We start from the raw sequence: 27,427 nt of genomic DNA on the forward strand, positions 1-27,427 counted from the left end.
TGTATATCGCTAGTGGTAAATGACAGATATTCTCTCTTTTCTCATGGGCACAGGAGCCCCAGTATTGATTAAAGCTGGGGACGGCTTGGTGAGGGGGGCCCTTGGTGAGGCCGTGCTGGCAGTCGCTGATCACTCCCCTGCCTGGGAGTTTGCAGCACGGTGGTTGAGAACAGTGTCCCTTCTGCGGACAGGTCTGTCCGGTTCTGTTTCACCCCTGTCCTGAAGCTCTTGGCTTTGCAAAGGGTGGGCGCACTGAAGAGCAGCCCTCAGGGAGGCTGAGTGCGGACAGAGCTGCTGCAGCGGCCCTGGGCTATTTATCCTTGGTGTCACCTTAAAGGTGCAAGTGCTGCGTTGGGGTGGGAGTGGGGATGAAGAGCCCCTAGGTGCCTGCCCCCCCACACCTCCATAGCAGCCGCAGCGAAGGGTGTGCTTTTTAATGTCAGTTATAATAAAATATTTTTACAGAGCCCAAAAAATTCAAAATAGTGCAAAACATCTCACTGTCATGCATCCATGGTAGCCGCCGCCGGCGGTGCCGCACGGGGTGGTACAGACACACAGGCATCGGTGACACATGTGCTACAGGAGCAGAACTGGTCGGTTCAATCACATGCCAAACGGGACGGTTTGGGGAGGGCACACGGGGCCAGGGGCACCACGGTCGGGGGTGCGGGGCTGAGCCCCAGCCCGGCCGTGCGGGAGCAGCGGTTAGAAAAGGGGTGTAAACATTGAACAGAAACGAGAGAGGAAAGCTAAACCCTTTGGTCCCAGGCAAACCCTATATAAAAAGGACCATGGCGGCCAGTCGGGGTACCCTGTTTTGGGATGGGGAGGGGGCTGAGAGAGGTATATTGACTTGTGGGGTCATCAGGCCTCTGTCGTCCCCGTACTTAGGGCAAGCTGGCCATCTGGGGTGGCCATCCCTGACACCGCACACCCTGGCCTCCCGGGCACTCGCACAAGACACGCACACCACTGATCACGCAGAAATGGTGGTTAATGGGAAATGGGGGAGGGGGTGTCCTCTGGCTTGGGGGGGGTGGGAAGGGTCTTGCTTGCGCCAAGGAGGTCCCATGGGCGCTGCCGCACTGCACGGGGATGGCTGGTCCCCACTGGCCAGAGCAAAGGGAGACGGGCCCCTCTGCCCCGGCGCCCCCCGCCCTCGCCCCCGCGCCCTGGCACCCTGGGGGCGGCAGTGGGGCAGCCCACAGCGGCGGCAAAGCAGGGAAGACAGGAACGGGCCGGGGGCTGCTCCCTGCCGCTCCCGGCCCTGGTGATGCCGCTGCCAGCCAGGGAGGGGACCCTGTGTGGGGCATGCGGGGTCTGCGCCCGCTGACCCAACAGCCCCAATAGCCCTTCCGGGTGCAGGACACGGCTGCGTTGTCCGGCTGCCCCGTGTATGTACAGCTATTTACATATGTACAGGGTGCTCAGCGGGTGGGAGCCTCCCTGTCCCTCAGGGCGCCCGGTGATGCTCGCGGCATGGGCTCGAGGGGCCATCGTGCTGTGCCAGCCACTTACCAACACCCCTGGGTGGGATGAGACACCGCCCCCACCCCCCAGCCCTTTCCTTGCGTCTCTCGATGAGGTTGGGGGCTGGGTAGGACAGGGTAGGGTCAGGGATGGGCCATTGGGGTTCCTCCATCTCAGAGAGGCCGGGAAGGGGCAGATCTGTCCCATCACCCAGTCTGGGGTCCAGCCCTTCCTTGCAGCCCCACCAGCCCCAGCACCTTCCCGTCAGGGTGGGATGGGGGCATGGCCGTGCTCTGCACCGCTGTCACCCAGCCAGTCTGGGCAAGGGAGGGACGGGGGTGTCTGTCACCGCAGCCACGTCCCCCCCTCACCCACACCAGGGCCGGGAAGGAGACTCCTCTTGTGGCCGCTCTTATGGCTTATACATGGCTGGAGGATGCTGTAGAAAAGGGGCCGGGAGCGGGGGGAGAGGGCTGGGAGGTGGAAGGCGTTTAACTGCTGCCCTCCTCGGCCGAGCGTGTGTCCGACTTGAGCTTGACGAACTCCTTGGCCACCTCATCATTGTTGCGCTGGGAGAGGATGCGGAGGACGGTGAGGCCAGTGTCATCCATGTGGATGCGGCGGCCCAGGGGCAGCCAGCAGGCGCAACCGGGTCGCTGCAGGATATCGCGGAGCTGCAGAACAGCGATGCCCACTGTCCGGTCCTCCCGGGCGAAGCAGTAATCTTTCACGCACACCTGCAGCTCGTAGCACTCAGGGCCTGTCTCCGTCCCCAGCGTGCTGCGGGGGGCAAGGGACGGGCAGCGTTGGCATAGGGGGTCACACCCCCTGGCTCTGCGACAGCACGCTATGTGGGTGCTGCCTCCCCACTACCCCTAAAAAAGCCTTTTCTTTTTTTTTCCTTTTCCCCAATTCCTGCTTTTACTAATGAGAAAACATCTAAAACATCCCCTGGGTGACTGGCAGACCCCAGGAGGAGGGAGTCCCCACGTCATGGGGACACATCCCCCAGCCCGGCCCCACACCCCCCGCCCCGCAGTGCCACTCACAACTGGAAGCTCTCGTTGTACTTGGGGGCCCAGCTGTTGTTCTTGGATTTGGTGGCGAATTTCCTCTTCTTGTCGCTGAGGTGGGGCCCGATGATGTTGACCTCGATGAAGGGACGGAAGATGCCTGACGTCTGCCACTTGAGGTCGTTCGCAGCCACCACTGCAAGGAGGGGGGACGTGAGGCCCACGGGGCGCTGCCACCTGCCCAACCCTGGCATCCCGGCCGGCAGAACCCACCTTTGACGGTGACTTTGTGTTCACCAGTGCCAGGGTGGGTGAAGAGCTCCACGTGGATGGACACCTCCCCGACAGGGTCATCCACACCAGAGCCTGCGTGGCAAAGGGAGGAGACATGAGTGCCCGTTCCCTCTGTGTCCTTGACGTCCCCTGCCCACCACCAAGCCCACTGGAGGAGGCAGGTCACCCGCCACGGGGCGGGAGGGGGTGGGCAGTAGGATTTAGCCCAACGTGGCCTCTGCCAAAGAGTTCTGGGGACAGCAGCATGGGTGCAGCAACTGTCAAGGACGGCTGGGGCTGGCACCAGGCTGGGCTGGGGCATGGCAGGGCATCCCCAGCACCCGGCTGGCTCTCTGTCAACCCACCCCACATCGGCAGGGCCCAGTGAGCCCCCCTTGCCCAGGCAGGGGCTGAGTGCCTGGGTGGGATGGGGCGGGGCAGAGTGGCCCAGCTCCCCCTACGATGGGCAGGGCTGGGGGGGTGTCAGTGCTCCACGCATGGGCACAGCACTGGGCAGGAGGGACCCAATCTGGCCCGTGTGCCACAGGGCAGCCATGGCCCTGCCAGGGGCTTGGGGCTGACCTGCCCCCTCTTGTATCCCCGCCATCTCAGGGACCACATCAAGCCTTGGGGTCCCCGAGCCTGGGGAACTCGGGTGACCTGCGACCAACAGCCCAGTCCACCCCCTCCCCCCTCAAGAGCCGTGCATGCACCCATGGGTGAAGGAGGGGGTGCAAGGCAGAGGGACAGGCTCCGTGGGTCAGATGGGGCCAAGGAGATCAAACCGAGCTCAGCAGAAAGCTCCAGGGTGGAAATAACGGTGTGAAGGAGGACACATCCCCATGTGTCACTGCATGGCCCCCAGCACGAGGGTGCCAGGCTGCGGGGGAGGCTGGTGATGGCACGCTCTCCTCTCCATCCACCTTCATCCTCCGCCCCACCCCCGGCACCCGGGCAGCGCCGCATGCTGAGCCGAAATGGAGGCGATGGCGGGCGAGGAGGGGGTGTCTGGGTACGGGAGGCCAAGCATGGGGTGCGGTCCCGGCCCCTCTGGCAGAGTGCGATGGAGGCCAAGCGGGGCCCACGGAGCTGGGCTCATTCCTCACGCCCCTGGGCAGGCGGACGGAGCTCGCCGGAGCAAGGCTAGTAATGGTCCTTCTGGCAGCAGGGTGGATGGGAAGGGGACATGGGCATGGTCGTGGTCTCCCCTGGGCCCACACGTCCCAAGGGGACAGCTCCCCAGCTTACAGGGAGGTCGTGGCAGGTGCCCACCTCCAGGCAGCAGCACTGGGGACAACGTGGGGTGCCCAGAGCTCGCAAGCGAAGGTGGGCACCCCTAGCGCCGTGGGGCACAGCCCCCTCCCTATTTTGGGGGGTGGTCAATACGGCTGAGTTCCTCCAAATTCAGCCCCAAGCAGCCCTGGGAGTGCGAGTCCATGGGCGGAGAGCTCCAGCTCTGCCCACGCTAGGGTCCCCAAGGCTGGCGGTGCTGGGACGGGGCTCCTGGCCACCCTGGCCCGCAGTGCCGGGACTGTTACTAGCCCAGGCCGGCGGCAGCAGGCAGGTGCAGGGGCGGGCGAGCAGCACACGTACCCTTCTCAGGATAAATTTCTTCACTAAGGGTAAACCTAATACCTTTCCCACCATGAACTAGTGGGAAGGAGGGAGAAAGAGACAGAGACACGGCACAGGGTAGACGAAGAGAGGAGGAAGGAGACGACGTGCGTGGGGATGGGAACAGTGAAGAGGGGGGAGAAAACAAAGAGAGAGAAAGAGAGATCAGATCTCGCAGACAGATGGACACCGAGCATCCGGACAACACTGCAGCGACACAGGAGTGCCGGGCATCACCCAGCTCTGAGCCCAGAGGGGGTCCTAGGGCCAGATTGCACCCAGGGGTGCTGGCACCCACCGGACCCAACCCCATGCCCCCGACATGGCTGGCACAGGAGGCACAGACAGGACAGACGTCCCTTGCAGGAGACGCACAGACAGCAAACGCACGTCCCACTCCCCGAGGACGCAGACAAGCCTGGCTGGGGCACTACGTGATGGCACACGACCACCACCGAGCATCTCTGTCTCCTCCTCGAGCAGCCAAGGGACAAAATAAAGAGCAGCATTTAGAGCCGAGGGGTAGTCCTGCCCCGGCGGGTGCCCAGCACCCTGCACCACATGGCTCTGGGACGCGGCAGCGCCTGAGGGGCACCCGGCACCCTGCACGGATCCCAAATCATGGGGATGTGGGGCACCCCAGGTGCTGGCACAGCACACGGATCCAGCTGATCCTGCAAGAGGTCTGAGCCCTGGCACAGCTGGCACCACTCGGCCAAGGCCGGCAGCTCCAAGGCAGCACTGGACCAGAGGTGTCTGTGGTGACAGGGGCCATCCAGAGGGGACAAACACTGTGACACGTGGCCAGCGGGTGACCTTCTCCCCCACCCACGGGCCCCAATTCTGTGCCAGCCCAGCCCTGGGGACACCCTCTTCTTGCTGGTGGGGGACTTGGGGGTGCCAGGCTGCCTCTGGGCACCCAGGGCCCCTCTTCACCTGCAAACCATGGGAGGAAAAAGCCCTTCCCTCCCCACCCATCCCTCCCACCCCTCCGCAAGCCTGGCTGGGACCCCCAACCCCAGCAGGACGGGGGCAGGGTGGGGCCCTGGCCGCGGGGCAGCCGAGCCCGGGTGTGGGGATAGGGGGCCCGGGCGGGGAGCCGGGGCAGCGCGTCCTACCCTGCGAAGCCTGGGTCTGCACAAAGGTTTTGATGAGGAGGTCAGTGGCCTGGGTGTAGAGGGACAGGGCGTAGCGCAGCGACTGCAGGTCGGGGCTCTTCTCCAGGAATGTCTTCTTCAGCCCCACGCCGCCAGCATGGAAGTATTGCTGGAGGGGGAGAGACAGCCGCAGGGTCCTCAGCGGCTCTGCTGGAGCCCCCCCAGTGCTCCCCGGGTCTGTGCCTCAGGGCTAGAGCCCTCAGGGGCACCCCTTCGTACCCCAGAGCACCCTCACCTTGATGGTGTCCAGCGCCAGCTCCACCACTGCACATTGCTTTGGGGTCAGGCTCTTGGCTTCCTCCCGCACCATGTGGTCCTGCAGGGCACGAATCCTGCTCTCAGCATGGGTCCGGGGCCCCGCTCCCATTGCCATGCCAAGCGAGTCCTTGCAAAGTGCCAGTGCCGGACTGCAAAGTGCCACCCGCCCTGGCACAGAGAGGAGCTCAGGCCGCCCGGCCCCCCCCAGCCCAGCCTCCCAGCCCTCACCTTCAGCTTGGAGAGCTGCCCCAGCTCCTTGGCCGCGTTGAAGATCATCTGCGTGCCCTGCAGAGACCAAAGAGACAGGAACGGCCCCGGTGAGCGGCCGGTCTGGGGGTGCCATAGCCAGGCTGGGCACGTGGTGCCAGGAGCTTGCTGCAGCTCCGGGGGCTCCCCCGGCCCCCCATGCTCCAGGGGGCCAGAGGGTGCTCCTCAGAGAGCCCCAGGGGCCGCCAGCCATGCCCAGACACGGTGATGCAGGTGTGGGGAGCTGGTGCAGCCCCCGTCCCAGCCCCTGAGTTCTCAGCACAGGTGTGTGGGTGGGGGCTTGGGGACCCCAGGGCAGGACATCACCCTGGCGTCAGGGACCTCACACCCTGCTCAGCACAAGCAGCTTGGCCCAAGGGTCTCATCCTGCTCCCTGTGGTGCCCAAGCACCCGCTTCTGCCTCCAACAGAGCCCACCTCGGCACATCCCTGGCACCGCATGGACAATCGTACGACATCGGGGCGGGGGGAGCAGAGAGCGAGTGCAGGGGGACAGCGGGCACGGGGAGGATGCGGCGCAGTCCCCCTGTAGCCCACAGAACTGGCAGCCAAGCCAAACAACCCCCTGCCACCCGGACCCCTGCCCAGGCCCAGCCCCAGCCCCAGGGAGGTTCCCGGCCCCTTTGCATCCCAGGGAACACCGCGGATGGGAGCCCCTGCCGCCTTTGCCTGCCCTGTGCTGTGCCACCCCCCGGGCAGGGGCCGTGAAGGCATTCCATGGGGCCCACTGGCACGGCTCCTGGGGACACAGCCCCATGGCACGGGCAGATCCCGCTCACCTCCCTGTCCGGCACCCGCTCACCGGGCTGAGCGCAAGCTCCCCTTCTCAAGCCCTCCAGTGTGCAACATGCAACTGGGTAAACTGGGGTCCAGGGGGGTAGAGCCAGTGATTCCCACCTCCTTCCCCCTCCTGGCACCAGCAGCTCCAATCCTTCCCAACAGTGAGAAACCCCAGCGTCTATCCCACTAACCATTACCTTCCGCAGGGGTCTGGCCCCCCCATGATGTCCTCATTTTGTACCCCCCATTAACCCTTTATGCCCCCCCTCCAAGTTCTGTCCCATTAATCCTTCCCTTGCTGTCCCCGTCTCCCCCAGCCAGTGAACAGGCTGGGAGCTGGGGACACTGGTGTCACCCAAACAGAGCACAACGGGACACTGTACTGAGCTGGGACCCCCCCCACCCCACAGCGCATGGGACAAGGGACAGGGAGGAGGCGAGAGGAGGGACCAGAGCCAAGTGGGGAGCAGAAGAGCCATGTCCTTACTTCAGTGTGACTGGGCAGCTTCACCCTGCTCTGGAAGAGAACAGCAAGGGACAGTTACTGGTGGCCCCAGCAGCAGCCAGCCGCGGGTCCGGGCCCCCCACATCCCCCGGCCACGCGGGCTCTGGCCCTGTACTCTCCTCTGGCTGCGCGCAGTTCTCCACTGGTGCCACTGGTTTGGCACCAGTTCACACTGCAAAGGCTCAGCCCCGTGCGCTGGCTGGTGAACCCGTGACGAGCGTGCCAGGTCTCTTCCTGAGTGGGGGCAGGCTTGCTCCCCACCTTCTTTGGGGCGGGTGGAGGAAAGCAGCTCGCCCAGCACGCTCAGCAAACTGGGGCAGGGCCCGGTGTCCCCTGCGAGAGGAGGGGAGAGCCGGGGGGAGATGCCCAGATGGATGCCAGCACGGCTCTACCTGGGAGCCGGGTTTTGGGAGCAGACAGTCTGGAGGGCTGTGCTGGGCCCCCAGCCCGGCGGTGGGGAGCACCCAGACAGAGGGTGGGCTCGTGTGCCTGGAGAAAGGCCTTTCGGCAAGTTTTGGAGCTCTGCGAGCCGGGGATCTCAGCAGTCCCGTGGCCCCCAGTGTGCCCTGCCCATCCCCAGCATGCCCTGGCATCCTGGGGGTCACCTCTTCCTGAGCCCCCAGCGGTGGGACGGGTTTGTGCCCAGGATCTCCCGTGCTTGGGCACCCTGTCCCCACGCTGTCCCCACCGGGCACCCGAGTGCGGCAGGGCAGCGTCCCCCGTGCCTGCCCAGGGATGGGTAACACCCCACATACCCACCCACGGGGGCTAAACACGACATGACACCCTCTCCCTACCCGGGTGACACACAGAAAGAGGCCACTGCCCCGTCCTGCCCACAGGCAGCACGTCCCGGACAACACGGCACACCTCAACACAAGAACACGCCACGCAGGCACGGCACATCCAGACAGCACGACAGGGGAAGCACGGACAAGCCTGGACCCCCACAGCAGGCGGGTGCGGGGCCACGAGCGTGGCCACGGGGCGATGACACACATGGAGCCCACGGCTATTTACCTTCTCTGTCCCCTTGCCATGTTTTCTCAAGAGCGTGCCCTGTAGAAGCAACGTCAGAGGTTGAGTGGGGGGGTGGGGGGAGAGCAGGGGACGGGAGACGGGGGGTGCAGGGCAAGGCTGGGCACATGGGGTGGCCGCAAGCTGGCGGCTCAGAGATCGCTGAGCTCCTGAAGGACAGCCAGGGCCCATGCGGGACTGGTCCCCACTGGGATACTGGGTTAGTGGGGGACTGGTCCCCAGAGGGATACTGGGTTAGCGGGGGACCGGTCCCCAGAGGGATACTGGGTTAGCGGGGGACCGGTCCCCAGAGGGATACTGGGTTAGCAGGGGACTGGTCCCCAGAGGGATACTGGGTTAGCGGGGGACTGGTGTCTTCAGGATGCTTCACCAACTGGTCCCCACTGGAATGCAAGATGTAGCACTGATGGGGAACTGGTCCCCACACTGGGATGCTTATGGGTAGCTGGTCCCTGCTGGGCTACAGGGATGCTGAGCCCACGGGGGACTGGTCCCTGCTGGCACACAGGGAGGCAGGAGCCAGCTGGCACTGCGGTCCCCCACATTCCCCTCCAGCTCTGGCAGACGCTCACTGGGGAGGGGTGGGGGGGGGCAGCCGTACTTGGGTTTTGCACCAGAGTTCTGGTCCGGGCAGTGCTGGGCCCAGTGACAACCCCAGGCCCAGCAGCGGCAGAGAAACAGTGTAAAATGGGGGAGCAGCACCACGTGGGGGGCTCCTAACCAGCCTCTCGGGGGGGCTGGGGCACACCTGAGTCAGGAGGGGGCAGCAGGGGGTCAGCTGGCAGGGAAGCCTGCGGGAGGGACAAGCAGCACAGCTGGGGCCAAGCGGGGCTGCCAGGAGGGTTTCTTGCCCTGGAGGGAAACTGAGGCACGGGGCGATGGGTGAGCCAGAGGACCTCGTACTCCACAGAGCTGACATCACCCCCGTCCCCCAGCAGCCTCAGCAAGGCTGGGACGCGGCATCCCCATGAGGTCTGAGGGGAGGCTCAGCCCCAGGGTCTCTCCAAATGCTGCTGTCGGAAACAAAAGGTGCTGGCGGACACGGGACAGGCGTTTGTCCCCACAGGGACTGGCACCCAGTACCCGGCCACCGGCGCCCACACCACTGCCCCTTGCGAAGGTGCCTGCAGTCAAAGCAGGGGTGGGGGCAGGACTGGGGGTGCGTGTGGCCCTTCCCTTGCCCCCCAGGGCATAAGCCCACGGCCCCAGACAGCAGAAGAGGGCAAAAGGAAACTGCTCAAAGCCGTGGATGACCCAGCAGCAACGCCGAGGAGGGAACCCAGGAGTCCGGGCTCCCAGGGCCGTATCCCGACCAGGGAAAAAGTCTCACAACTCGTGCCAGCAACCTGCCCCACCGCTGAGCTACCGGGCCAGGGACCGTCACGTCCCAGCGAGATGCTCCCCTCCGCAGGCAGGGAAAGCCTTTGCCCTCAGCCCCCACCACAGCCACACCCAGCCAGGGCCTCAAGGGGAAACTGAGGCACAAGGGGTCAGGAAGAGAAGCCCTGGCTGCCAAGCACGCACCACTCCCCCTGCTCGTGTCGCCAGTGGCCCCTCACCCTCAGCACGGAGCAAGAAGATGGGATCGCCCTGGGTTTGGCTGTCCGTGGTTACATGGCACTGCCCCATCACCACCCCCTCCCACCCCGTCACTCACCCGTGCACCTCCCCACATCCAGGCACCGAGAATCTGTCCGGGACCTTTCCACCCCCCGAACCCAGCTGGGGCTGCGGGCACGTGCCCGCCAGGAGCCAGTGCCAAGCGGGCAGCACGAGGATGGGGACCACAGAGGTGGACCAAGTCGGGAGCTGGAGGAGGGCGTGGGCAGGGCACGGGCAGCCACACAAGACAAGAACCGGCGAGGCCAGGACCGACACACAGCGGACAGACAGACAGACAGACAGGGAGCTGCCGTACTTACAATCATCTGCCATTGAAAGGCGAGCGGAGCAATTGGAGAGAACAACCGTGACGTGAGTGTCGGCCCCCTCCTCCATCCTCCCCAGCCCCAGCTGCCTCACGGCTGGGTACCAGCCCCGGCCGCCCCCCCACCCCCGCCAGCCAGGAGGGACGGCAGAGCCAGGGGTGTCCCCCATCTGATGGCCACAGCACTCGTCATCGATGGCCTGCCACCGGCACCGCAGGTCCTCACAGTCCCGAAGCGGCCCCATCCCAACCTGCCCAGCCCTTCCTCGCTGTGGCAGGGGACTCAGCCCAGGGGGACTCAGCTCCAGGGAGCTGGCAGACCCCACTTGGCATTCGGCTCTGACACGTAGCCCCATGCCACCAACCTGCCCAGCCACCCCCAGGCTGGAGCCCGGGGCCACCCTGGGTGCACTGTCCCCTGCCGTGGGGACCAGCCCCAGCACGGCCCCCTCCAAGGGCTGCCTCCCCTCCGGAAAATCGCCCAACAGATCCACATGTCCATGCCACCTCCTCTGCCCTCAGCGCAGGGCTCGCTGCTTCCAGAACATGGCATAGCCACACATGGCCGGGAAGGGACTGGGATGGTGACTGGGACCCAGTGGCACCAGCGTTGCTGCTAGATTTGGCCGCCTTTGGCCAAGGCTGTGTGAGCCTGGCCGGGAGCGATGCAGGGCTGACCTGAGCCGGGCTCTGGGCTTGACAAGGTGCCAGTGAGGTGGCACCACTGAGGGCTGACAGGTCACCAATGCGCTGTCCCTTACAGACACAGCACGAGGAGCCCCACAGCCCCAGAAAGGTGACACAGAGGCCAGTGGCTCCAGGGACTCCAAGTAAGAGCCTGAGCCCAGCTTTGTGACAGTGACAAAAGCCACTGAGCGTGACAGGGACAGACGTGTGGCTGGCACAGAGCCCTTGGTCACCCTTCCCTGCCTGACCCCGAGGGAACAGCCACCCCGGGAAGCTTGGGGGTGCGTGGCTACGTGCGAGGAGGACAGACACACAGCGATGCGATACGGAGCCTCGAAGCCTGTAGGCAACCTCCCCCCGAGGAGGGACCGTTCCCTGGGCTGTGCCCTGCGCCCCTAGAGCCTGTTCAGCCCCTGAGCGAGGAGGAGCTCAGCCCTGCTGCGGGGACATGCCCCCCATCCCCGCATCACCCCCGTCCCCACGAAGCCAGTCCCTGCTCCCCAGGCAACCCCAGCCCCACAGCAAGGCCGACGTGGTGGCTCCCCGCACTCCGAGAGCCTCCTGGTTCACCCCCTGGCACAGGGGCTCTGCCCGCAGCCCGTGCTGGGAGCGCGGCCGGGGGTGCTGCCCCAGCGCAGAGGGAAGGATGGAGAGGAAAGGACCAGGGCCCCCTCCTGGTGCCACGATGGAAATGGCAGGAAGGTCCTTTGGCAAAGCCATCCAAGAGGGTGCTGGGCTGCACCGGGCACCTGGGTGAAGGATGACCTTTCTCTCCTCCATCCCTTCCCTGGCCATGAGCTGGGGGCAGGTTTGGGGAGGCCACCGAAGTCCTCACCCCCTCAGCTGCCAGTGAGGGCACCTGGCCAGCAACGTCCCACACTGGCCCCGATCAGCCACCTGCATCTCAGCTCCAGGGCCCCCTCTCCCTGGTCCCCCTCCCCGTCACTCACCGTCTGGTCAGTGAGCGGGGGCAGGACGATGGTCTTCTCCATCGTGTTCATCACCAGTTTCCAGAGCTCTTTCAGCACCCGCTTCAGCACCGTCTTCTCGCAGATCTTGGCAAAGAGCGTCAGGCTGCAGAGAGGGCACAGGGCTGAAGTTCCTGGCACGGCACCCCTGATGCCACCCCTTGCCTGGTCACCCTGACCCTGCAGGTCCCCCGCACTCCCAGGGCGGGTCAGGGGCATTGGGGAGGGTGGGGGTCCCTCTTGCCCCCCACACTCACTTGCTGTCCAGGAGGTCCATGATGGGCTGCAGGACGTTGTCAGCATCCTGCGCAACGCTGCTGCAGGTGCTGGCGGGGACGTTGCCGGTGCCCTTCACCTGGCCCAGGATGTCGCCCATCTGCTTCACGCACTCCTCGATGTGTGGCTGGAAACTGGGGACCACAACACCCAGGCAGCTCAGCATCGCCCATGGCCGCGCCCAGGACCCGCTTGGCCGAGCAGAGCCCCCAGCCTGGCCCCAGCCACAGCTCCTGGACCCCCAAACCTCTCCTTGGCCCACCGCCCGTGCCCTCTCGCCTGGGAGTACCTGGTGGCAAAGACTCGGCTCAGCTCATCCAGGACATTGTTAAGTTTCACCTGCAGTTCCTTGAGGATATCACTGGCTTCTGTGTCCAGCTGGAGGAGGGACAGGTTGGAGAAGCCGTCAGGATCCCTGAGCCCCGCCAGCCCTGGGGGGGTGTCTCTGCACCCCAAATGCACCCCTGGGCAGGGAGAAGCCCATCCGTCGTCCGGCGTTGTGGGAGAGCAGGGTGCCATGGGGTGGGACAGCGTGATCCCAACAGGAGTGAGGAACTAGGGTCTGCTCCCAGCACTGCGGAGCCGGGGAAGGGGCTGCCTCTGGGGAGAAGGGACTGATCCAGCCCCTCCACCGGGCTCCCTCCTGGAGACCCCCGATACGCACCTCCTTCCCACCCATGGCTTCAAACATCTTCTCGAGCTGGACGCGGAGCTGCTGGATGTTGTTCATCAGGATGCAGGGCTGGAGGGGTGGGACGGAGAGGGGGGTCAGCACCAACAAATGTGGCTGGAACAGCACCCATCGCCCCAGGTCCCTCCCGCCCTGCGCTGGGGGACACGAGAACAGTCATGGCACAGAGCCCCGCCTGGCAGCCTTTCAGGGACTGCCCTCAGACAGAAACCGAGGGCAGGGCCTGCATCGTGGGGACCGGCTCTAGAGCCGAGGTGATGGCTGGGGTCACCATGTGGGGACGGTCCTGCCTGACAGCCCCAGGCAGGTAGCAAGCAGAAGGGAGATACATCACCACTTTCTCCTTCTCCTTGGAGCAGTACGAGGCAAAATCCTTGGAGATGATCTCAGCATACTGGAGTAGCACATTGCTGATGGTCTGCAGCCAAACGAGGGATGGGACCCACCCAGACAGCAGCAAAGAGAAGGAAGGAGAGAAGAAGACCATGAGTCCCACAGCAGTGAAACAACCCAATGCCTGGAAACACCCTGGGACCCCTACACCCTCTGGCCCCACAGATGCGCCAGGAGCCGCATGGGCACGGCCACTGGAAGCCAGGTCCAGCACATCTGGTCTCCATGGGCAGCTCCATCGCCAGCACAGCTGTGAAGGCATCAGCCATCACGCCTGCACGCAACTCCCTCCCACGCTGTAGCGAGCCAGTGGCATTTAATTAATCTAGATTAGTTACCAATTAACTCATTAATTAGCTAATCTCCTGTGCTAGCAAAGCTGGGAGAGCCACAGGGTCTGTTCGTGACGCGTTCGCTCGAGCATCGCTGTTAGAGGTGGCGCAATCTGTGCCCTGTGCCGCTGCCTGCAGCTGGATGGGAGGTGGCAGAGAGAGCCCCGGAGCTCCGGGCCAGGGCCAGGGCTGCGACTGGGTCCCAGGGGCGCTGCTGGCCCAGCAGCCCCCGCGCCGGCAGCTGCCCACCTTGGCAAACCTTCGCATGTAGTGCCCAACAATCTGGGGGTCGGGGCACTCAAGCTTCTTGATGATCTCGAAGCTCTGGTTGAGCTGGGAGAAGACGTCCACCACGGAGCAAGAGAAGAGCGCGTGCTCCGACGTCTGCTGGAACTGGGGGAGTGAGAGGCAGTGTCAGCAGGAGGCAGGGAGGGGAGATTTTGGCCGCGATGGGGACACACTGGGCATTGAGGGACAAGCCCCTCGCCCACCCCCAGCTGCGGCTCCTGTGCCCATGATAGTCCTGTTCATACCCCATCCTTCTTGTCCCGCTCCAGCGCTCCATGCAGGAAATCCCGTGACACCTCTTCATTCTCATCCAGCCACTGGATAACGAAGGGCTCGAACCAGCTGGAAGAGAGGCCCGTCCCGGTGAGGCCAGCCGGTCCCCGGGGCGCAGGCACCCCCTCCCCTGCCCCCCGAGGGCTGCACTCACGCGGGGTACTCGGGCACGCGGCTCTTGAAGGAGGGCAGCTCGGTGACGTACTCGTTGTACAGCCACTTCACCTTGAAGTGCAGGTTCATGTAGTCTGCGCTCTTGCACAGGCGGTGCTTGTCGTGCTCTGCACGGGGGAGGCGAGTGCGCGCAGGGGTTGCTCCGAGCCCCAAACCTGGGGGGCGGCCGCCCCAAGGGCAGCTCCGGGGATGCCAGGGTAATGGGGCGAAGATGGAAGCGCTTCTTGGGTGGGATTTAAGCTAGGCATCGTGTTGATGAAGGGGTGAAATGGGTTTGCCCAGGGAACAGGCGAGGTGGGAGCAGAGGGCGGCTCCTGCCTGGTTCCCCCACCCGGCTCGCGCACTCACCCTCCATCGCGTACTTCATGTCCTGAGCAAAGAGGTTCCACATCACCTCAGCGCTGATCTTCCCCACGTTCAGTTCCTGGGGGAATCTGGGGTGGGGGGAAGCGCGGACACGGGGTGGACGAGTCCTCCACTTGGAGATACGTCCCCCCCACACCTCCCGCCTGCCTCAGTTTCCCCATCTGTAGAATGGATGTTACAACCCACTTCCAAAGGACTAAAGCTACCATTGCCGCCGTGTGGGCATCCCCCCGGGTGCGAAGCAGGGTCCCCTTTCCCGGCACCTACTCACTGGTTCAGGCAGGGCGTGTAGGAGTTCTTGTCCTCCTCAATAATGGAGACTATCAGGGTGATGAGCTTGGACCAGAAGTCCAGGTTTTTGATGCTGGGGCCCTGCTCCTCGGGGGGCACCTCGCCTTTCTTAGTCTGGAGTGATGGGGACAGAGCAGAGGCTTCGGTCACCCCACCCGCGGGGCTCGATTTCATGGCGGGGCTAACGAGGAGACAGGAGGGCGCTGGGAACCCCCTGGAGGCCCCCACGCAGCCCCCCCGTGACTGACCCCGGTCTCAACCCCGCAGCAGTGGGGCTCAAACCCTGCCCAAGGCTCGGGGCTCATTCTGCATGGGGCTGAGCGCTCTGGAGGGGGAGCAGGAGCATCGCGTGAAGGAGAAGGGCAAGGGATGGGGAAGGTCTTGGCGGGTAGCGAGGTCCCCCCGCAGCGCCCGGCATCCCAGCGCGTCCCCAGCGCCCCCCGCCCCACGCACCGGGTCTGTCTGGTACTCGCGACTGTAGAGCTCGTGGCAGTTGTTGAAGATGTACTCGTAGGTGGAGTTGAGGCAGGCTTTCACGCAGTCCTTCACCACCTGGCTGGCTCGTGGTGGGCTCTGCAGCTCCTGGACCTGGGTGTGCGGGGAGGGAGCGGCGCTGGAGGCAGACCCGCGGCCCCGGCCACCCACCCCGGGGCCAGCGTGACCCCGACCTTGCAAAGAACCAGGGCCAGCGAGGGTCGGGCTCCACACCAGGGGAACGGGGCGAGCGGGGCCCCAGCAATACCTTCATCCGAAAGAAGGTGATGCTGGTCAGCAAATCCACCGTGGACTTGAGATCCTGCAACCGTTCAGGGCTGCTGGCGGGGAAGTTGTTCTGCCAAAGGGGAAGAAAAGGCGGAGTTGCACACAAAACTCTCAGAGAGGCGAGGGGGGGGGAGGAAAGAGCCGCCTGTTGTTTATTAGACAGGCGGGGAAACCGAAGCACGGCGGGCACCTTACCCGGTACATGGAGAGGTCGATCCGCAGCGAGTTGTGCAGCTGGTCGAGGAGCTTGACGAACCGCTCCTTCTGCGGAGAAACGCCCCGGAGCCCGGTAAACGGAGGCAAGGCGGCAGGGACCGGCCCCCCTCCCCGCTGCCCCTGCCTCTCTCTGCCCCAGCCCGGTCCATGCCGCCCCCAGCTCATCCCTCTCCTTCTGCTGTCCTGCTGTCCTTCCTTCCCTCCTTCCTTCACCAGAGCCCTGCGGGCGGGCACGGGATGCCCGTGGAGAAGAGCGTGAACTCGCTGGTGGCCGGGGCTCGCTGGCAGCCGTCAACGGCTCCCGGGGCACACGTGGCCGTGCCGGGTGCGGTACAGGATCGAGAGGCAAACACCGCACATCCCCTTCGCTCTCGCTGGCGGTCGGTGCCAGAGGGGGGACGAGCTGCTCTGCCTGCCCTGCCCACTTGAACTCCTTGCCCTCGGGGCAGGAGCAGGGAGAGGGTGTGCAGGATCATGCTCCTGGGCCATGTGGCCCCTGGATTGAAGCTTTCAAAGAGCTCAGGAAAAAAGGGCAGGGAAAGAGCAGCTGGGCTCTTGCAGCGGTCGCCCATCTTCGGGGTCGAGCTGCTTCAAGACAAGGCCAGGATGGCCCCCAGGAGCTGGACGCCTCCACGGGCTCCTCGCTCGCCCGACTGGGCTGCATCAAGGGATGTGGGCAGGGAACCGCCCCAGGTAAACCGTCTCCGTTGGGGCTGAGCGGCTTTAATTCAGCTCAGCCCAGCTCCCGTCCAGGGAGCGCGGGGCAGGAGGCTACGAATCCCACGTTGGGCTGCGGATCAGGCATCAGGGCTGAGGGCAAAGCAACCAATCTGCCCCAAAACACCGTCGGGAGGCATTTCACTTTGCACCTCTGCCAGCGGGGGGGCTTTGGACAACCCCGTGGGCCTCCCACAAGAGCCCTGGGTTCCCCCCACAGCACCGGCTGTACTGGGTCAGGGCTGCCCCGCGGGGCTCCCGAGAGCCCGGAGCAGCTCCCCCAGTCCTGGGTGGGGAGGACAGGGGGACGGGACGGGGCAGTCAGTCCTGCACCCGCCGGGCCGCGGCTCGGCCAAGCCCGCAGCCTGCACTGGCGACCGCAAACCTTCGGCGCGCTCGCCCGCCGGAGACGGCAAAGCCAGGCTCTGGGCTGAGACCGTGCGTCCCCGCCACCGAACGGCTGCAGCGCTTTAAAACTGGACACGACAGGTACTCGGGGTTAAAGCGACACGGCCGGGCACTTTAGGACCCAACCTTAGGCTCTCTAAAAAAAGAGAAAGAAACAAGTTTTTAAAACCCTCCATGTTAGAGAAAAGGCGCTTTTTTTCGAACGGTTTCCCCCTCCTGCGTGACCGGAGGTACAGCTCGCTCGGCTCTAGCTACCCCCTGCAACGGGAACTGGAAGGTGAGCCGAAGCAGCCGCTGCCCGGAGCTGCGCTCAGCCCCGGCTGCGTCCCTGGCTACCCAGCACTTTGCCTGACCCGGAGCTGGGCACTGATCCTGGCTCGACCCGCGTGCGTCCAGAGCAACCCCCTGCTGCCTCTGGGACGACACGGGGGGAGCCGGGGCGAGAGCTCAGCCCCTCCTCGCCCACGTCCCCGAGGGCGCACCCGGCCCCGGCACAAACTCGCCCCGCTTGCTGCGAATGCGGCACCCAGCGGGCACGCACGGGTGCTGGCACAGCCAGGGGAGTTTGCAGCGGTCCCGGGGCGCGCCCAAAGCACACGGGGCCATGCAAAACTCCCCGCAAGCTGCAGAGATGGCTCCTTGCCACCCGCTCGTGATTTTGCCACCAAGGTTTCCCCCTCCTGCGACGCTGCCACCCAGCATCCCAGCCCGCTCGGACCCCAGTCGTGGTTTTACCACAATAATTTGGGGGGCAAATTTAGGCCTTCTCCCAGGAAGGCGGTGGCTCTTTTCCTTCCTGAAAAACGGGAGCGGGATGAATTTCGGGGCAAGCAGGGGCTGACCCCCCTGCTGCCCAGCTGCAGTGTGGAGCGGGGTGTTTTGCACGGCCCTTTTTGCCCCCTGAGCCCCCCGCCCCCTCCCAAGAGAAGAGAGAGAAGAAGGAAGGAGTGTTTACGCACCATCGGACTTACCCCGAAATTGGAAGCGGCAAAGCGGTCGGAGGCCGAGACGTTGGTGGAAGCCGTGGTGTGGGCATAGTAGGCGTTGATGTTGGCGAGCAGGGTACTCATCACCGCCGGCACCCCCGGGCACATGTATTTGGAGGAAAGGCAGGCAAAATGCCTGCAGGGGGAGGAGGAAGATGAGGGTGTGGGGCCGTGGGAGGGGCTGCCTGCAGGAAGGGGCGCAGGGTTTGGGGTGCACGCATGGAGAGGGGGAGGGAGGGGTACGTGGGTGCAGGGCGAGCTAGGGGAGCATGTCTGCACTATGGTGGGGAGGCGGGGGCAAACGGCAGCAGGGGAGGAAGATGCCAAGAGTGACCCCCCCACCCAGGGCTGGCGCAGCCCCTTTGAGCAGGGCGGAGGGCGAGGGACTCACGTCATGGCCTGGTAGATGGACTCCACCCCGTAGCGCATGGCAAACTCGTCCACGATCTCCTGCGCCGTCTCGTCAAAATACACCTTCCAGGCGTCGTCCCCCTTGGCGTCGGGGATCTTCACCACCCCGTTGTTTTGCAAATCCGTCACAAAGTGGAACAGATTCTGGAGGTACAAATGAGTCCCGTCAGGTGCCCGGGGCCGGTGGTGGCACGGTGGCATCGCCAGGGTGGGGGCCATGCCTGGGCGGCTCACCTCGTGCAGGCAGGTGTACTGTACGTGGTAGGGAGCCACCTTCTCCTCGCCTTTGATCTCCACGCTGATGTGCAGCCGGATGGCTCCTGACACGGCTGACTTGTCTGTCCGCTTGTCTGCGGGGGTACAGGGAGGGGGACGAGACGTGAGGCTTCCCCAGAGCAACTCTGCTCGCTCCTGGCCCCAAAGAGGGGCAGGCGGCTCCGGCACAGAGGGGCTCTTGGGGCCGGGGCCGGGGGGACGCAGCACCGAGTGCAGCCAGGCCAGGGTACAACGCAACCAAGGCACTGCAGAGAGGGATTGGCCATATCTCCAGGCACTACAGAGATGTGGCCTCTCCGTGCCTCAGTTTCCCCTCTGCAGAGGGCCAGTGCTCCAGATCTCCTGGGCAAAGGGTTTTGAGAATGATCCTAGGAAAACACTTGATGCCCATGACTTTTGATATTAACTGTTTTTAACAGCAGACCCTATACTATGCTGAAATAGCCTTCACGCCAGGGCTGGCAGCACGTCCCCCCGAGAGCGCAGGGCCGGGGGTCCCAGCCCAGGTGGGCCATGCTGGGGCAGCCGGTTACCGAGGTTGTACCAGACGTCCATCTCCCCGCTCAGGGTCCGGACCTCGATGATCGTCTGGCCCAGGAAGTCGTCGGACTCCCTCTTGAAGCGCTGCTTGACGCGGGACTTGATGTCGTCATCTTCGTCCCAGACACGGACCTTGATGCGGTCGGAGGAGTTATGGCACTCGCTGGGGAGGCGAGAAGGGGCAAGCCCCGGGATGAGCAGGGAAACCTTTCCAGCCTCTCCACAGCCTCTGTTTCCTTAAACAAGAGGGACCATCCCAGCACCGGGCAGGAACTGGGGAAGAGAGCGGATATGGGGGCACCAGCCCTCCCTGGTGGGCTCAGCAGGGCTCTGCACCGTGCCCAGGCAGCCCCAACACAGCCTGGATCAATCCCCATCACTGGGAGCCAAACCCTCCATGGCACAAAACCAGCACTCCCAGTGATCCCAGCAGCCCCGCTCCACCCTCAGCTGGGCAGGATGAGGCTCCCCACCCCCCCGCAGGGACGTGCTGACCGCCAGCGCAGCCCAGCATGACCGCGAGTGGCCGGGAAGGGGGACGGCGGGGCCAGGGGTGAACTTACAAATGGAAATTCTCCTCCCAGACCGGGTTGAGATTGCCGTAGATTGTTTTAGTCCTTTTTTTTGTCTTTCCAACCTGGACAGTGACATACGGGTCACTGGAACCCGTCTTATCCTTTGCTTGCAGGCCCTGGGCACAGACGACTGCAGCACGGCATGGCACAGCACACACGCACGCCCATCACAGCAGGCGCGTGCATGGCACACGCAGCGGAGAGAACAGAGAGAGGAGTCAGTGCCACAGCCCCACCGAGACCCCCGCAACAGGCACCTTGCGTCCCCCGGCAGAGCCCCAGGGGCTGAAGCCGCTTTGCAGGACGAGGGCCAGGAGGGGGATCCTTGTGCAAGGGGACAGCCACGTGGTCCCCCACGGCACGTGGTGCCAGGCGCAACCGGTGCCTACCCGTGATGCTGATCTTGGCCGACCATTTGGAGGTGCCGTCCAGGACACTCTGCTTCACTGCCTTCATTTGCTGCGTGTGCGTGGTCTTGGTGACCCCAAACACCTCCTGGATCAGCTCAAATATCTCCGGCTTGTTGCGCTCCCGGATCTTCATGCGGTCCTTGAGCACCATAATGATATTCTGGGTCCTGTCCTCTGCTCCGTGCTTGGAGCTCTTCTCTGCTGCCCCTGCGAGAGAGCAGCCATGGGTGAGACGGGGCGGGCAGGCGGCATCCAGGAGAGAGCCGCGAGCTCCCCAAGCCCACCACGCATGAATGGATTCAAACCCGGAGGGGTCTACACCCTGTCCAGGACAGATCTGCCCCGCTCGCCACTTCCCCCACGCCCAAGGCAGGAGTCCAGCTCTCCCTGGGCCGCTCCCCCCTCCCTCTCCAAAGTGAGAAGGGATGAGGCCGCAGGCAACGGCTCCTTACTCTGCAGGCAGTCGGCATTGAGCAGGTCCTGGCACTTCTCGTGACACTTGACGCCACACTCGGCGCAGCGCATGCCCTGCCGGGCGATGCCCCAGAGCAGCCCCTCGCACTCGTAGCAGTAGGTGGGGGTGGTGGCCGTCCACACCTCAAAGTTGTGGGGCGTCGTGCAGGAGATGGGGTACACTAAGGCTTGCAGGGTCTTCTTGTAAACATGGTTTTTCTGTGCCAGGACAGAAGAGAGAGGGGGAGAAAAGCTCAGGCAAGGTACGGCAGCTGAGCCGTGCAGCAGGGTGTGGAGACCCCACCCGAGGTGCTGGGCCACATGCAGTGTCACCGCTGGGTGCGGACAAGCAGGGCAGAGGACAAACGCCACCATCCCCAGCAGCACCCTGGCTGCTTTGGCATTGCCGGAGAAGGATGCTGGTGTGGCGCAGAGCCCGCATCTCCGTTGCTGGCCCGGCCGGCTGGGGCTCAGCCCTCCCACCATGACCCCCCCACACCCCAGCCAACCCCAGCACCTACCAGCTCCTCATTGTTCAAGGTGCTCGAGGCCAGTGCGGACGTGATTCCCGCTTTCCTGGACTGGACCAGGGACTGTGGGAAAGAAACACAGTTCCCAGATCTGGCACAGCACGGGGTGTCCCTCCCGCACTCCTTTGGGGTCCCAGAGCCCGGAAAACACCTGGGACAGACCCCCACCCCAGACAGGGGTGGGTGCTGGCTGCATGGGCTGACAGCGGGGACAGCCCAGCTCCCAGTGATGCCAACGCTGCAGAGCGCCAACCCGCTGTGCAGTGGGACTGGCACCAGTTCAGCAGCCTGTGGCATTCCCAGTTCAGCCCTAATGGGGCAGAGCCTCTCGACTTGTGTCTGAGACCCCAGGGAGACCAGGGTGGGGGGCACTTACCATTGCCTGTGGGCAGCCAGGGCCAGCGAGGGGGGAATAAAAGGCTGTTAGTGCGAGCCACCTCACAGCAGAGCAAGTCCTGGCCCCTTCCCTGCCGGAACAAGTGGGAATCGGGGCACCACCACCCCCTCACCCAGCGCCAGGCCAGTCCCTGGGGGGTCTGCACTGGCTGCAGCCTGCCAAATCCCAGCAGGGAAAGGCAGCGGCCCTGCCCGACCCCCGCACTCCGCCCGCCCCATCACCACCCACAACCCAACATCCCCAAACCCCGACACCGACACAGCACAGCGCAGAAGCATCAGCGGCTGCCCAAGCGGGCTGGGGGCTGGAGGGCACCGGGGTGAGGGCAGCGGGGGGGGCAGCGGGATGGGAGAGGGCGGGCGGGCTGGGGACAGGACGGAGGCACCCTGGGGAGGGCACAAAGTAGAGGCGGCGAAGTGTAAAGAGAGGGGGAAGGAGGCGAAGGGCACCTAATTCCGGGTGCAAAGGGTGTCTGGTTTCCAAAATTCACCAGGGGGGTGACAGCAGAGTGACGCTGCGCATTACAGCCCGGGGGCTGGATGGGACCGGGCTGCAGCGGCGCAGCGTGACGATGGTGGCGACAGGAGCATGGGGTCTGTGCAGCTCGGAAAAGCCAGCGCTACCCCTTCTCTGGTACATGGGTCCATCTGCCCAGCACCAGCGCGGTCCGAGCTGCGGGGAGCCTATGGCAAGTGGGACAGGAAGGGACCGGGGACACAGCACCGGTAAAAAAATGGGAAACCAGACACAGCCCCTTGGGCTGATGCTTGGTGTAGGGACAGGGCCCTGGAGCTCCGTTAAAGAGAAGCACCCTCAGGTGGGGAGAGCCCAGCTGTGCCATCCTCACAGCTCCCCACGGCGAGGTCCAGGGCCAGGAGACCCCCAAAACCTGGGACACCCCCGCCCCCCACTGGCGGGGCTGGAGGAGGCTGGGCAGGGCTGGCCGGCAGCACCCAAGGGTGCTCTCTTTAACCCCTCGGACCACGCTCACCAGATCGCTGACTAGAGGGAGAGATTTGCGTCCAGGCTTAATGTCGGGCATGCTGTTAATGCAGCGCAGAAACCTTACTGCCGCTCCCCTGCCGCCAGGGACGGCCAAGCCAGGCCGGAGAAAAGAAAACAGAAAACACAAGCCATGTTAGAGGCAGCTGGGGAGCAGGGCACGGGCGCCTGGCAAGCGCCGGCTGGGGCGGGCGGGCGGCGCAGTCCAGCGGGGCGCAGCGGGAGCGAAGCCGGCAGCTGTGTTGGTGCAAGGCGTTAGGAGGAACCTCACCAAATCGCTAACTAGGGGGATGGGTTTTCGCTTGCGTATGTCCGGCATGCTGTCTATAATGATCAGCCCGCCACCAGGCCTGCAAGAGAGACGAGAGTCAGTGGGGAAGGGGAAACTGAGGCAGGAAGGGGCCCCCTGCCGTTGCCCCATGTTCGCTCGGGCCTTGGCGGACAGGACTGCAGAGCAACCCCCGGGTGGCCTGGGACCCACCTATGGGACCCCCATCCCCACCACCGCCTCGGCTGGGGCAGGGATCGCCAGACTAAAAACTGGGGGGGAAGGGGATTCTGGCAGAAAACTCTGATTTTTCCTGCGTGAAGGTGTTTTCCTTCAGTGGTGTGACAGTGAAACGCAGGAAAAAACCAGCCCGTTTGGCTTAGTTAGCTACGGCTTTGCGTGGAGCAGGAGAGCTGGCGGTTCCCTCTGGGACACAAAAGGTGAGCACCGAGCCGTTCTGCTGCGAGGGAAACCGAGCCAGCGCTGCTCGGGCAGAAATGCCGCCTTGCAGCCTCCAGCCCCGTCCGCAAGAAAACCCCAGCCTGATCTGGTGGATTCTCAGGGAAACCTGCCGGGTTCTGCCGGGGTCAGGGCGAGACGGGGGCGAGACCCACAGCCCAGCCGGGTGAGAGGTTCGGGGTTCCCCGTGGCACCGCTCGAGCCCCAGATGGCAGGAGAGAAGGGGGAGCTGCCACCCCAGCTCAGCCCCGTCCCAACCCACTCACCTCCTCGCTCTCCCCCTCGGCAGCGGCTCTCAGGGACACAGAGCGGTGGCATCTCTGCTGGTTCCTCCAAAAGCACCGAGCGACCAGCATTCATCTGGCCCCCCGCATGCCCACAGCTCGGCAACGCTTCCCCACGCCAGCCCCCCAACAAGCTCGTTAATCACAGCCTAATGAGGAGGGGAGAGCAGCCCGCGAGATCCTGGGGGACAGAAAATACCAGCTTCCCAAATACTCACCCGCCTTTGAACCACAGGGATTTAGCTTCTCCATCGCCTTCCCCGCGGGCCTGCAAGACAAGGGCGGCCGTCATGGGCGCAGCACTGAGCCCCCGGCACGCATGGCAGCCCTCCCCGGGGCTCGGTGCTGCTGGCAGCTGAGCGCCCGGCCGGTGCCCGCAGCACTGGGGAAGCATGTAAAGGGTTTACAGGGTGGGTGGAGAAAAGCGTGTTCCTAAAACGACGGGGCTCTTTCCAGCAAAGAGCTTGAACTGGGAATAAAGTATCTTCAAGAGGCTGAGCTGGGCAAGCGGTGGGCAGGCTTCAGCAGAGGGGCTCGGGCTGGCAAAGCAGTGGGCATGGCTGCACCGTGCAAAAATTCAGGGTTTGGGGGACTGGAGAAGCACCGTTGGAAGGGCTCAGCAGGTCCACACGGACCCGCAGCCAGTTGGAGAGAAGTGCGGGGAAAAGCCAGAGCACACTGGGGATGGGGTGTGTGCAGGGACCACCTCCCTCGCAGGGAGGGGATTGTTTTGGGGGAGAAGGGAAGAAAGAGCCAATTTTACCTCCCTCACGGGGCAGTCCCTGCACACACACACACTCACACGGGGAAGGCACACACGTTGCTGGGTCGTTCCCGTTGGACATGCTTACCTGCAGGCAGGCTACACCCCTTCCCTGCAGGAAGGGGAGATGCGGGCGCAAGGGCCATGGTGGTGGACAACTGAAAAGAGAAGCTGTGGGGAGGGGGATCGAAGCCACGGGGGGCGAATCCAGAGCCAAAACAAAAAGAAAAGATGGAGGATGGAGTCTAAAAACAGAACAAAAAATTGTCAACTCAATACAGGGGAGAGGGCGGAGGGGCTCGCACCAGCACACCGCATGCAGCACACACGGGGGGAAGGTCCTCAGCACTCCCTGCCCCTCGTGGGGGTCCCGCTTGGTGTGAACGGGGTTGCGGGGCCACCACTGCTGGGGCCCCCCAGGTCCCCACTGCCCTCGGGGTGTGGGATGTCCATGGGATTGGGGAGCGGACACGTCTGGAAGATGCCCGGGCGCGGGAAGGGCCGGGCTCGTGGCCACGCCGGGACCCGGCAGCCGCGGGATTGCTCACCTCCTGCAGCTGCATGCAGACCTTGTTGAAGGCTCTCAGCCAGTTGGCTTTGGCTCGTGCTTTGGGGTCCTGCACCTCCACCTCTGCCTGCTCCCTGCAAGCACACACACCGTGCTCACTTCCCAGCACGGCACTGGGGAGGGGGCAGCCAGCCCCCACACCCCAGGCAGGACCGAGGCTGCAATTTAGGGATCCTGATGGGCCTTGAGCCAGTGTGGCCGTGGCAAAACCCCCCTCTTGCTACCAGGAAGGACTCTAAAAAGTCCTGCTGCAAAGGGCAGCACAGTCAAAGCAGAGCAATGGGGAGAAGCCAGGAGTTCCCCCTCCCTTGGGAGACTCTGCCCTGGGCACCCAAGCCCTGGGAGGGATCCCTCCAGGAGCAAAGGGTCGGGGGACTGCCGGTGACACAAGCACATGGATTAAACATCCTTCACCCCTCACCTCCCCAGCAGGACGTCCTCTGGCTGCTTCCAGCCACAGTGGGGCCACCTGGGGTTAAGAGCTCCCAACACCCCGTGGTTCCGAGCCCAGGGGAACCTGCCAGCCTGGACATGCTGGTTGTTGTGGGGTTTTTTCTCCTCTCTTGCAAACCGAGACACGGAGGAAAGGAAAATAAATCCTCCAAATAGCCCAGCCTCCTGGAGAGCCTGATGTGACACTGGAGATGGGTGCCCAGAACTGGGCTAGGACAAGGCCATGGGGAGTTCAGGAGACAAACCTGCCCAAACCAGCCCCTTGTGGGGCCTTGCCTGTGCTAATCTGCGGTCCTCAGCGCTAATCTGGGGTCCTCAGCACTAATCTGGGGTCCTCAGCGTTAACCTGTGGTCCCCAGTGCCCAGCACGGGACCCCCATGCCCCCTGCCCGAAGAACAGGCACCACAGGCAGACGTGACCTAAGGCCACCTTCGCCAGGACTCTAGCCAGCCCTTGGCCTAAATATGTATTTTTTTAAAAAAAACTCATTATACATTCTTTTAGATTAGAGATTTCCCAGCTCTGGTCTATAATTTAAACTAAGTAAAAGACCAAAAAAGCCCATCACGCTTCCCCTCCGCGCAGAGCGGTGGCGCTCACCGAACCATGCAAAAATGGACGTGTTCAATAATTAAAGGCAGAGACCAATATATGAATTATTCACATGCTGTACCAGGGACCTGGCCACCAAATAATTCATCTGTCCAGCACAGGAGGCCACAGATGAGGTTCTACCAGTGGCCTAGGGAGAGGATTGACTCCTGTGAAGGAAATTTCCTCCTCTGACCGTGCCGAGCTCCGGGGTCCTCCCTCCATCCAGGGAGCCAACAGCTTGAGCCAGAGGAGAGGAATCGCCGCCCCAAGCCCCCACTTCCTCCATCCCCAGGTTTGTCCCAGGTTATGAACCAGCACCCCGGTAACCCTGGCAGGATCTAGAGGCTTTGCGTGTCACTGGTGGCGGGGCCAGGGCAGCGTGCCCGAGGGGGCTGACCCTCGCCTGGGTGGCACAAGGTGGGCTTCCCCCACCCCAATGCCTCAGGCATCTGGAAAAGCCCCAGACACCGCAGAAGGTCCCTTGGCACCAGTAGCACCAGCCCCAGCCCCGGGCCACCTCCAGGGCACAGGGCCAGCCCAAGGACGCTACAGGTCAACATCTCCCTCCTACCTCTCAGCTGCTTTCGGGGGCTCAGGCTCGGGGGCCGCCTCTTGCAGGGGAGCTTTGTCCGCTCCCTGCTGGGCCTGGAGGGCCTCTGGGGTTTCCTGGGGGGCAGAGGTGTCCTCCTGCCTCTCCTCTTTCCTCTCCTCCTTCCTCTCCTGCTGCTGCGGCTTCAGCTGTGGGACCAGCTGGGTTTGCTGCGGTTGCTGCTGCTGCTGCGGGACCTGTTGCTGCTGCTGCCCGGGGGGTTTCTGCGGCGGGGGGTAGGCATCGTGCTCGGGGGTTTTGTAGGTGCCCTGCTCCCGCAGGTCCTCCTCCTCCTTGGGGTAGCCTTCCTCGTTCTCGCTGTAGTCCTCATTGAACTCTTCCTCTTCCTCTTCCTCCTCCTCCAGATAGAGGTCATCGTCCTCCTCTTCCCAGCGGGGCGAGTCCTTGCGGTAGCTGACGGAGCTGTGGCAGGAGTGGTAGGAGTCGCCGTCCCGCTCATCCAGCTCCGAGTCCCGCAGGCTCTCGTTCTCGAAGTCCTCGCTCAGCTGGGAGCTGCCCTGGCTCAGCTCGGCCGACGAGGCGTAGCGGCTGCTCCCTGTGGGGCTGCGGGGCCGAGGGGGACAAGGACAGGGCTCCCGTGGGTCCGTGCCGCAGCCTTGCCTGCGCCGTGCCGCCCCAGCCAGAGCCCCGGGGTCCCTGCACCGCGGGCGGGAGGGTGTGCGGCTCCCCCCGGGGCACAGCCCTCGGTGAGCGCCGGGCTC

At 64.2% G+C, this 27,427-nt stretch overlaps 1 protein-coding gene across 1 annotated transcript in view; it reads right to left on the bottom strand.

Moving 5' to 3' along the window:
• Window positions 1–419: 419 nt before the first annotated feature.
• UNC13A (unc-13 homolog A) overlaps window positions 420–27,427 on the bottom strand; it is a 37,092-nt gene continuing 10,084 nt past the window's right edge. The window contains exons 10-44 of the mRNA XM_075175194.1: window positions 26,688–27,269; window positions 25,049–25,142; window positions 23,956–24,005; window positions 22,998–23,076; window positions 21,704–21,709; window positions 21,319–21,390; window positions 20,797–21,016; window positions 20,324–20,551; window positions 19,923–20,064; window positions 19,353–19,522; window positions 18,778–18,893; window positions 18,524–18,687; window positions 18,118–18,268; window positions 16,001–16,069; window positions 15,786–15,875; window positions 15,497–15,631; window positions 15,024–15,157; window positions 14,735–14,820; window positions 14,367–14,493; window positions 14,185–14,281; window positions 13,901–14,044; window positions 13,261–13,344; window positions 12,900–12,977; window positions 12,525–12,613; window positions 12,217–12,369; window positions 11,942–12,065; window positions 10,300–10,305; window positions 8,360–8,398; window positions 7,322–7,351; window positions 6,017–6,073; window positions 5,766–5,846; window positions 5,492–5,639; window positions 2,760–2,852; window positions 2,523–2,682; window positions 420–2,253 (exon numbers count right to left, since the gene is read on the bottom strand). Of these exons, the coding sequence (XP_075031295.1) occupies window positions 1,965–2,253; window positions 2,523–2,682; window positions 2,760–2,852; window positions 5,492–5,639; window positions 5,766–5,846; window positions 6,017–6,073; window positions 7,322–7,351; window positions 8,360–8,398; window positions 10,300–10,305; window positions 11,942–12,065; window positions 12,217–12,369; window positions 12,525–12,613; window positions 12,900–12,977; window positions 13,261–13,344; window positions 13,901–14,044; window positions 14,185–14,281; window positions 14,367–14,493; window positions 14,735–14,820; window positions 15,024–15,157; window positions 15,497–15,631; window positions 15,786–15,875; window positions 16,001–16,069; window positions 18,118–18,268; window positions 18,524–18,687; window positions 18,778–18,893; window positions 19,353–19,522; window positions 19,923–20,064; window positions 20,324–20,551; window positions 20,797–21,016; window positions 21,319–21,390; window positions 21,704–21,709; window positions 22,998–23,076; window positions 23,956–24,005; window positions 25,049–25,142; window positions 26,688–27,269 (4,387 nt within the window). The 3' untranslated portion in view covers window positions 420–1,964. The remainder of the gene's footprint in view (window positions 2,254–2,522; window positions 2,683–2,759; window positions 2,853–5,491; window positions 5,640–5,765; window positions 5,847–6,016; window positions 6,074–7,321; window positions 7,352–8,359; window positions 8,399–10,299; window positions 10,306–11,941; window positions 12,066–12,216; window positions 12,370–12,524; window positions 12,614–12,899; window positions 12,978–13,260; window positions 13,345–13,900; window positions 14,045–14,184; window positions 14,282–14,366; window positions 14,494–14,734; window positions 14,821–15,023; window positions 15,158–15,496; window positions 15,632–15,785; window positions 15,876–16,000; window positions 16,070–18,117; window positions 18,269–18,523; window positions 18,688–18,777; window positions 18,894–19,352; window positions 19,523–19,922; window positions 20,065–20,323; window positions 20,552–20,796; window positions 21,017–21,318; window positions 21,391–21,703; window positions 21,710–22,997; window positions 23,077–23,955; window positions 24,006–25,048; window positions 25,143–26,687; window positions 27,270–27,427) is intronic.

Source organism: Calonectris borealis, chromosome 28, assembly GCF_964195595.1.
Source record: "Calonectris borealis chromosome 28, bCalBor7.hap1.2, whole genome shotgun sequence".
NCBI classification, from domain to species: domain Eukaryota; kingdom Metazoa; phylum Chordata; class Aves; order Procellariiformes; family Procellariidae; genus Calonectris; species Calonectris borealis.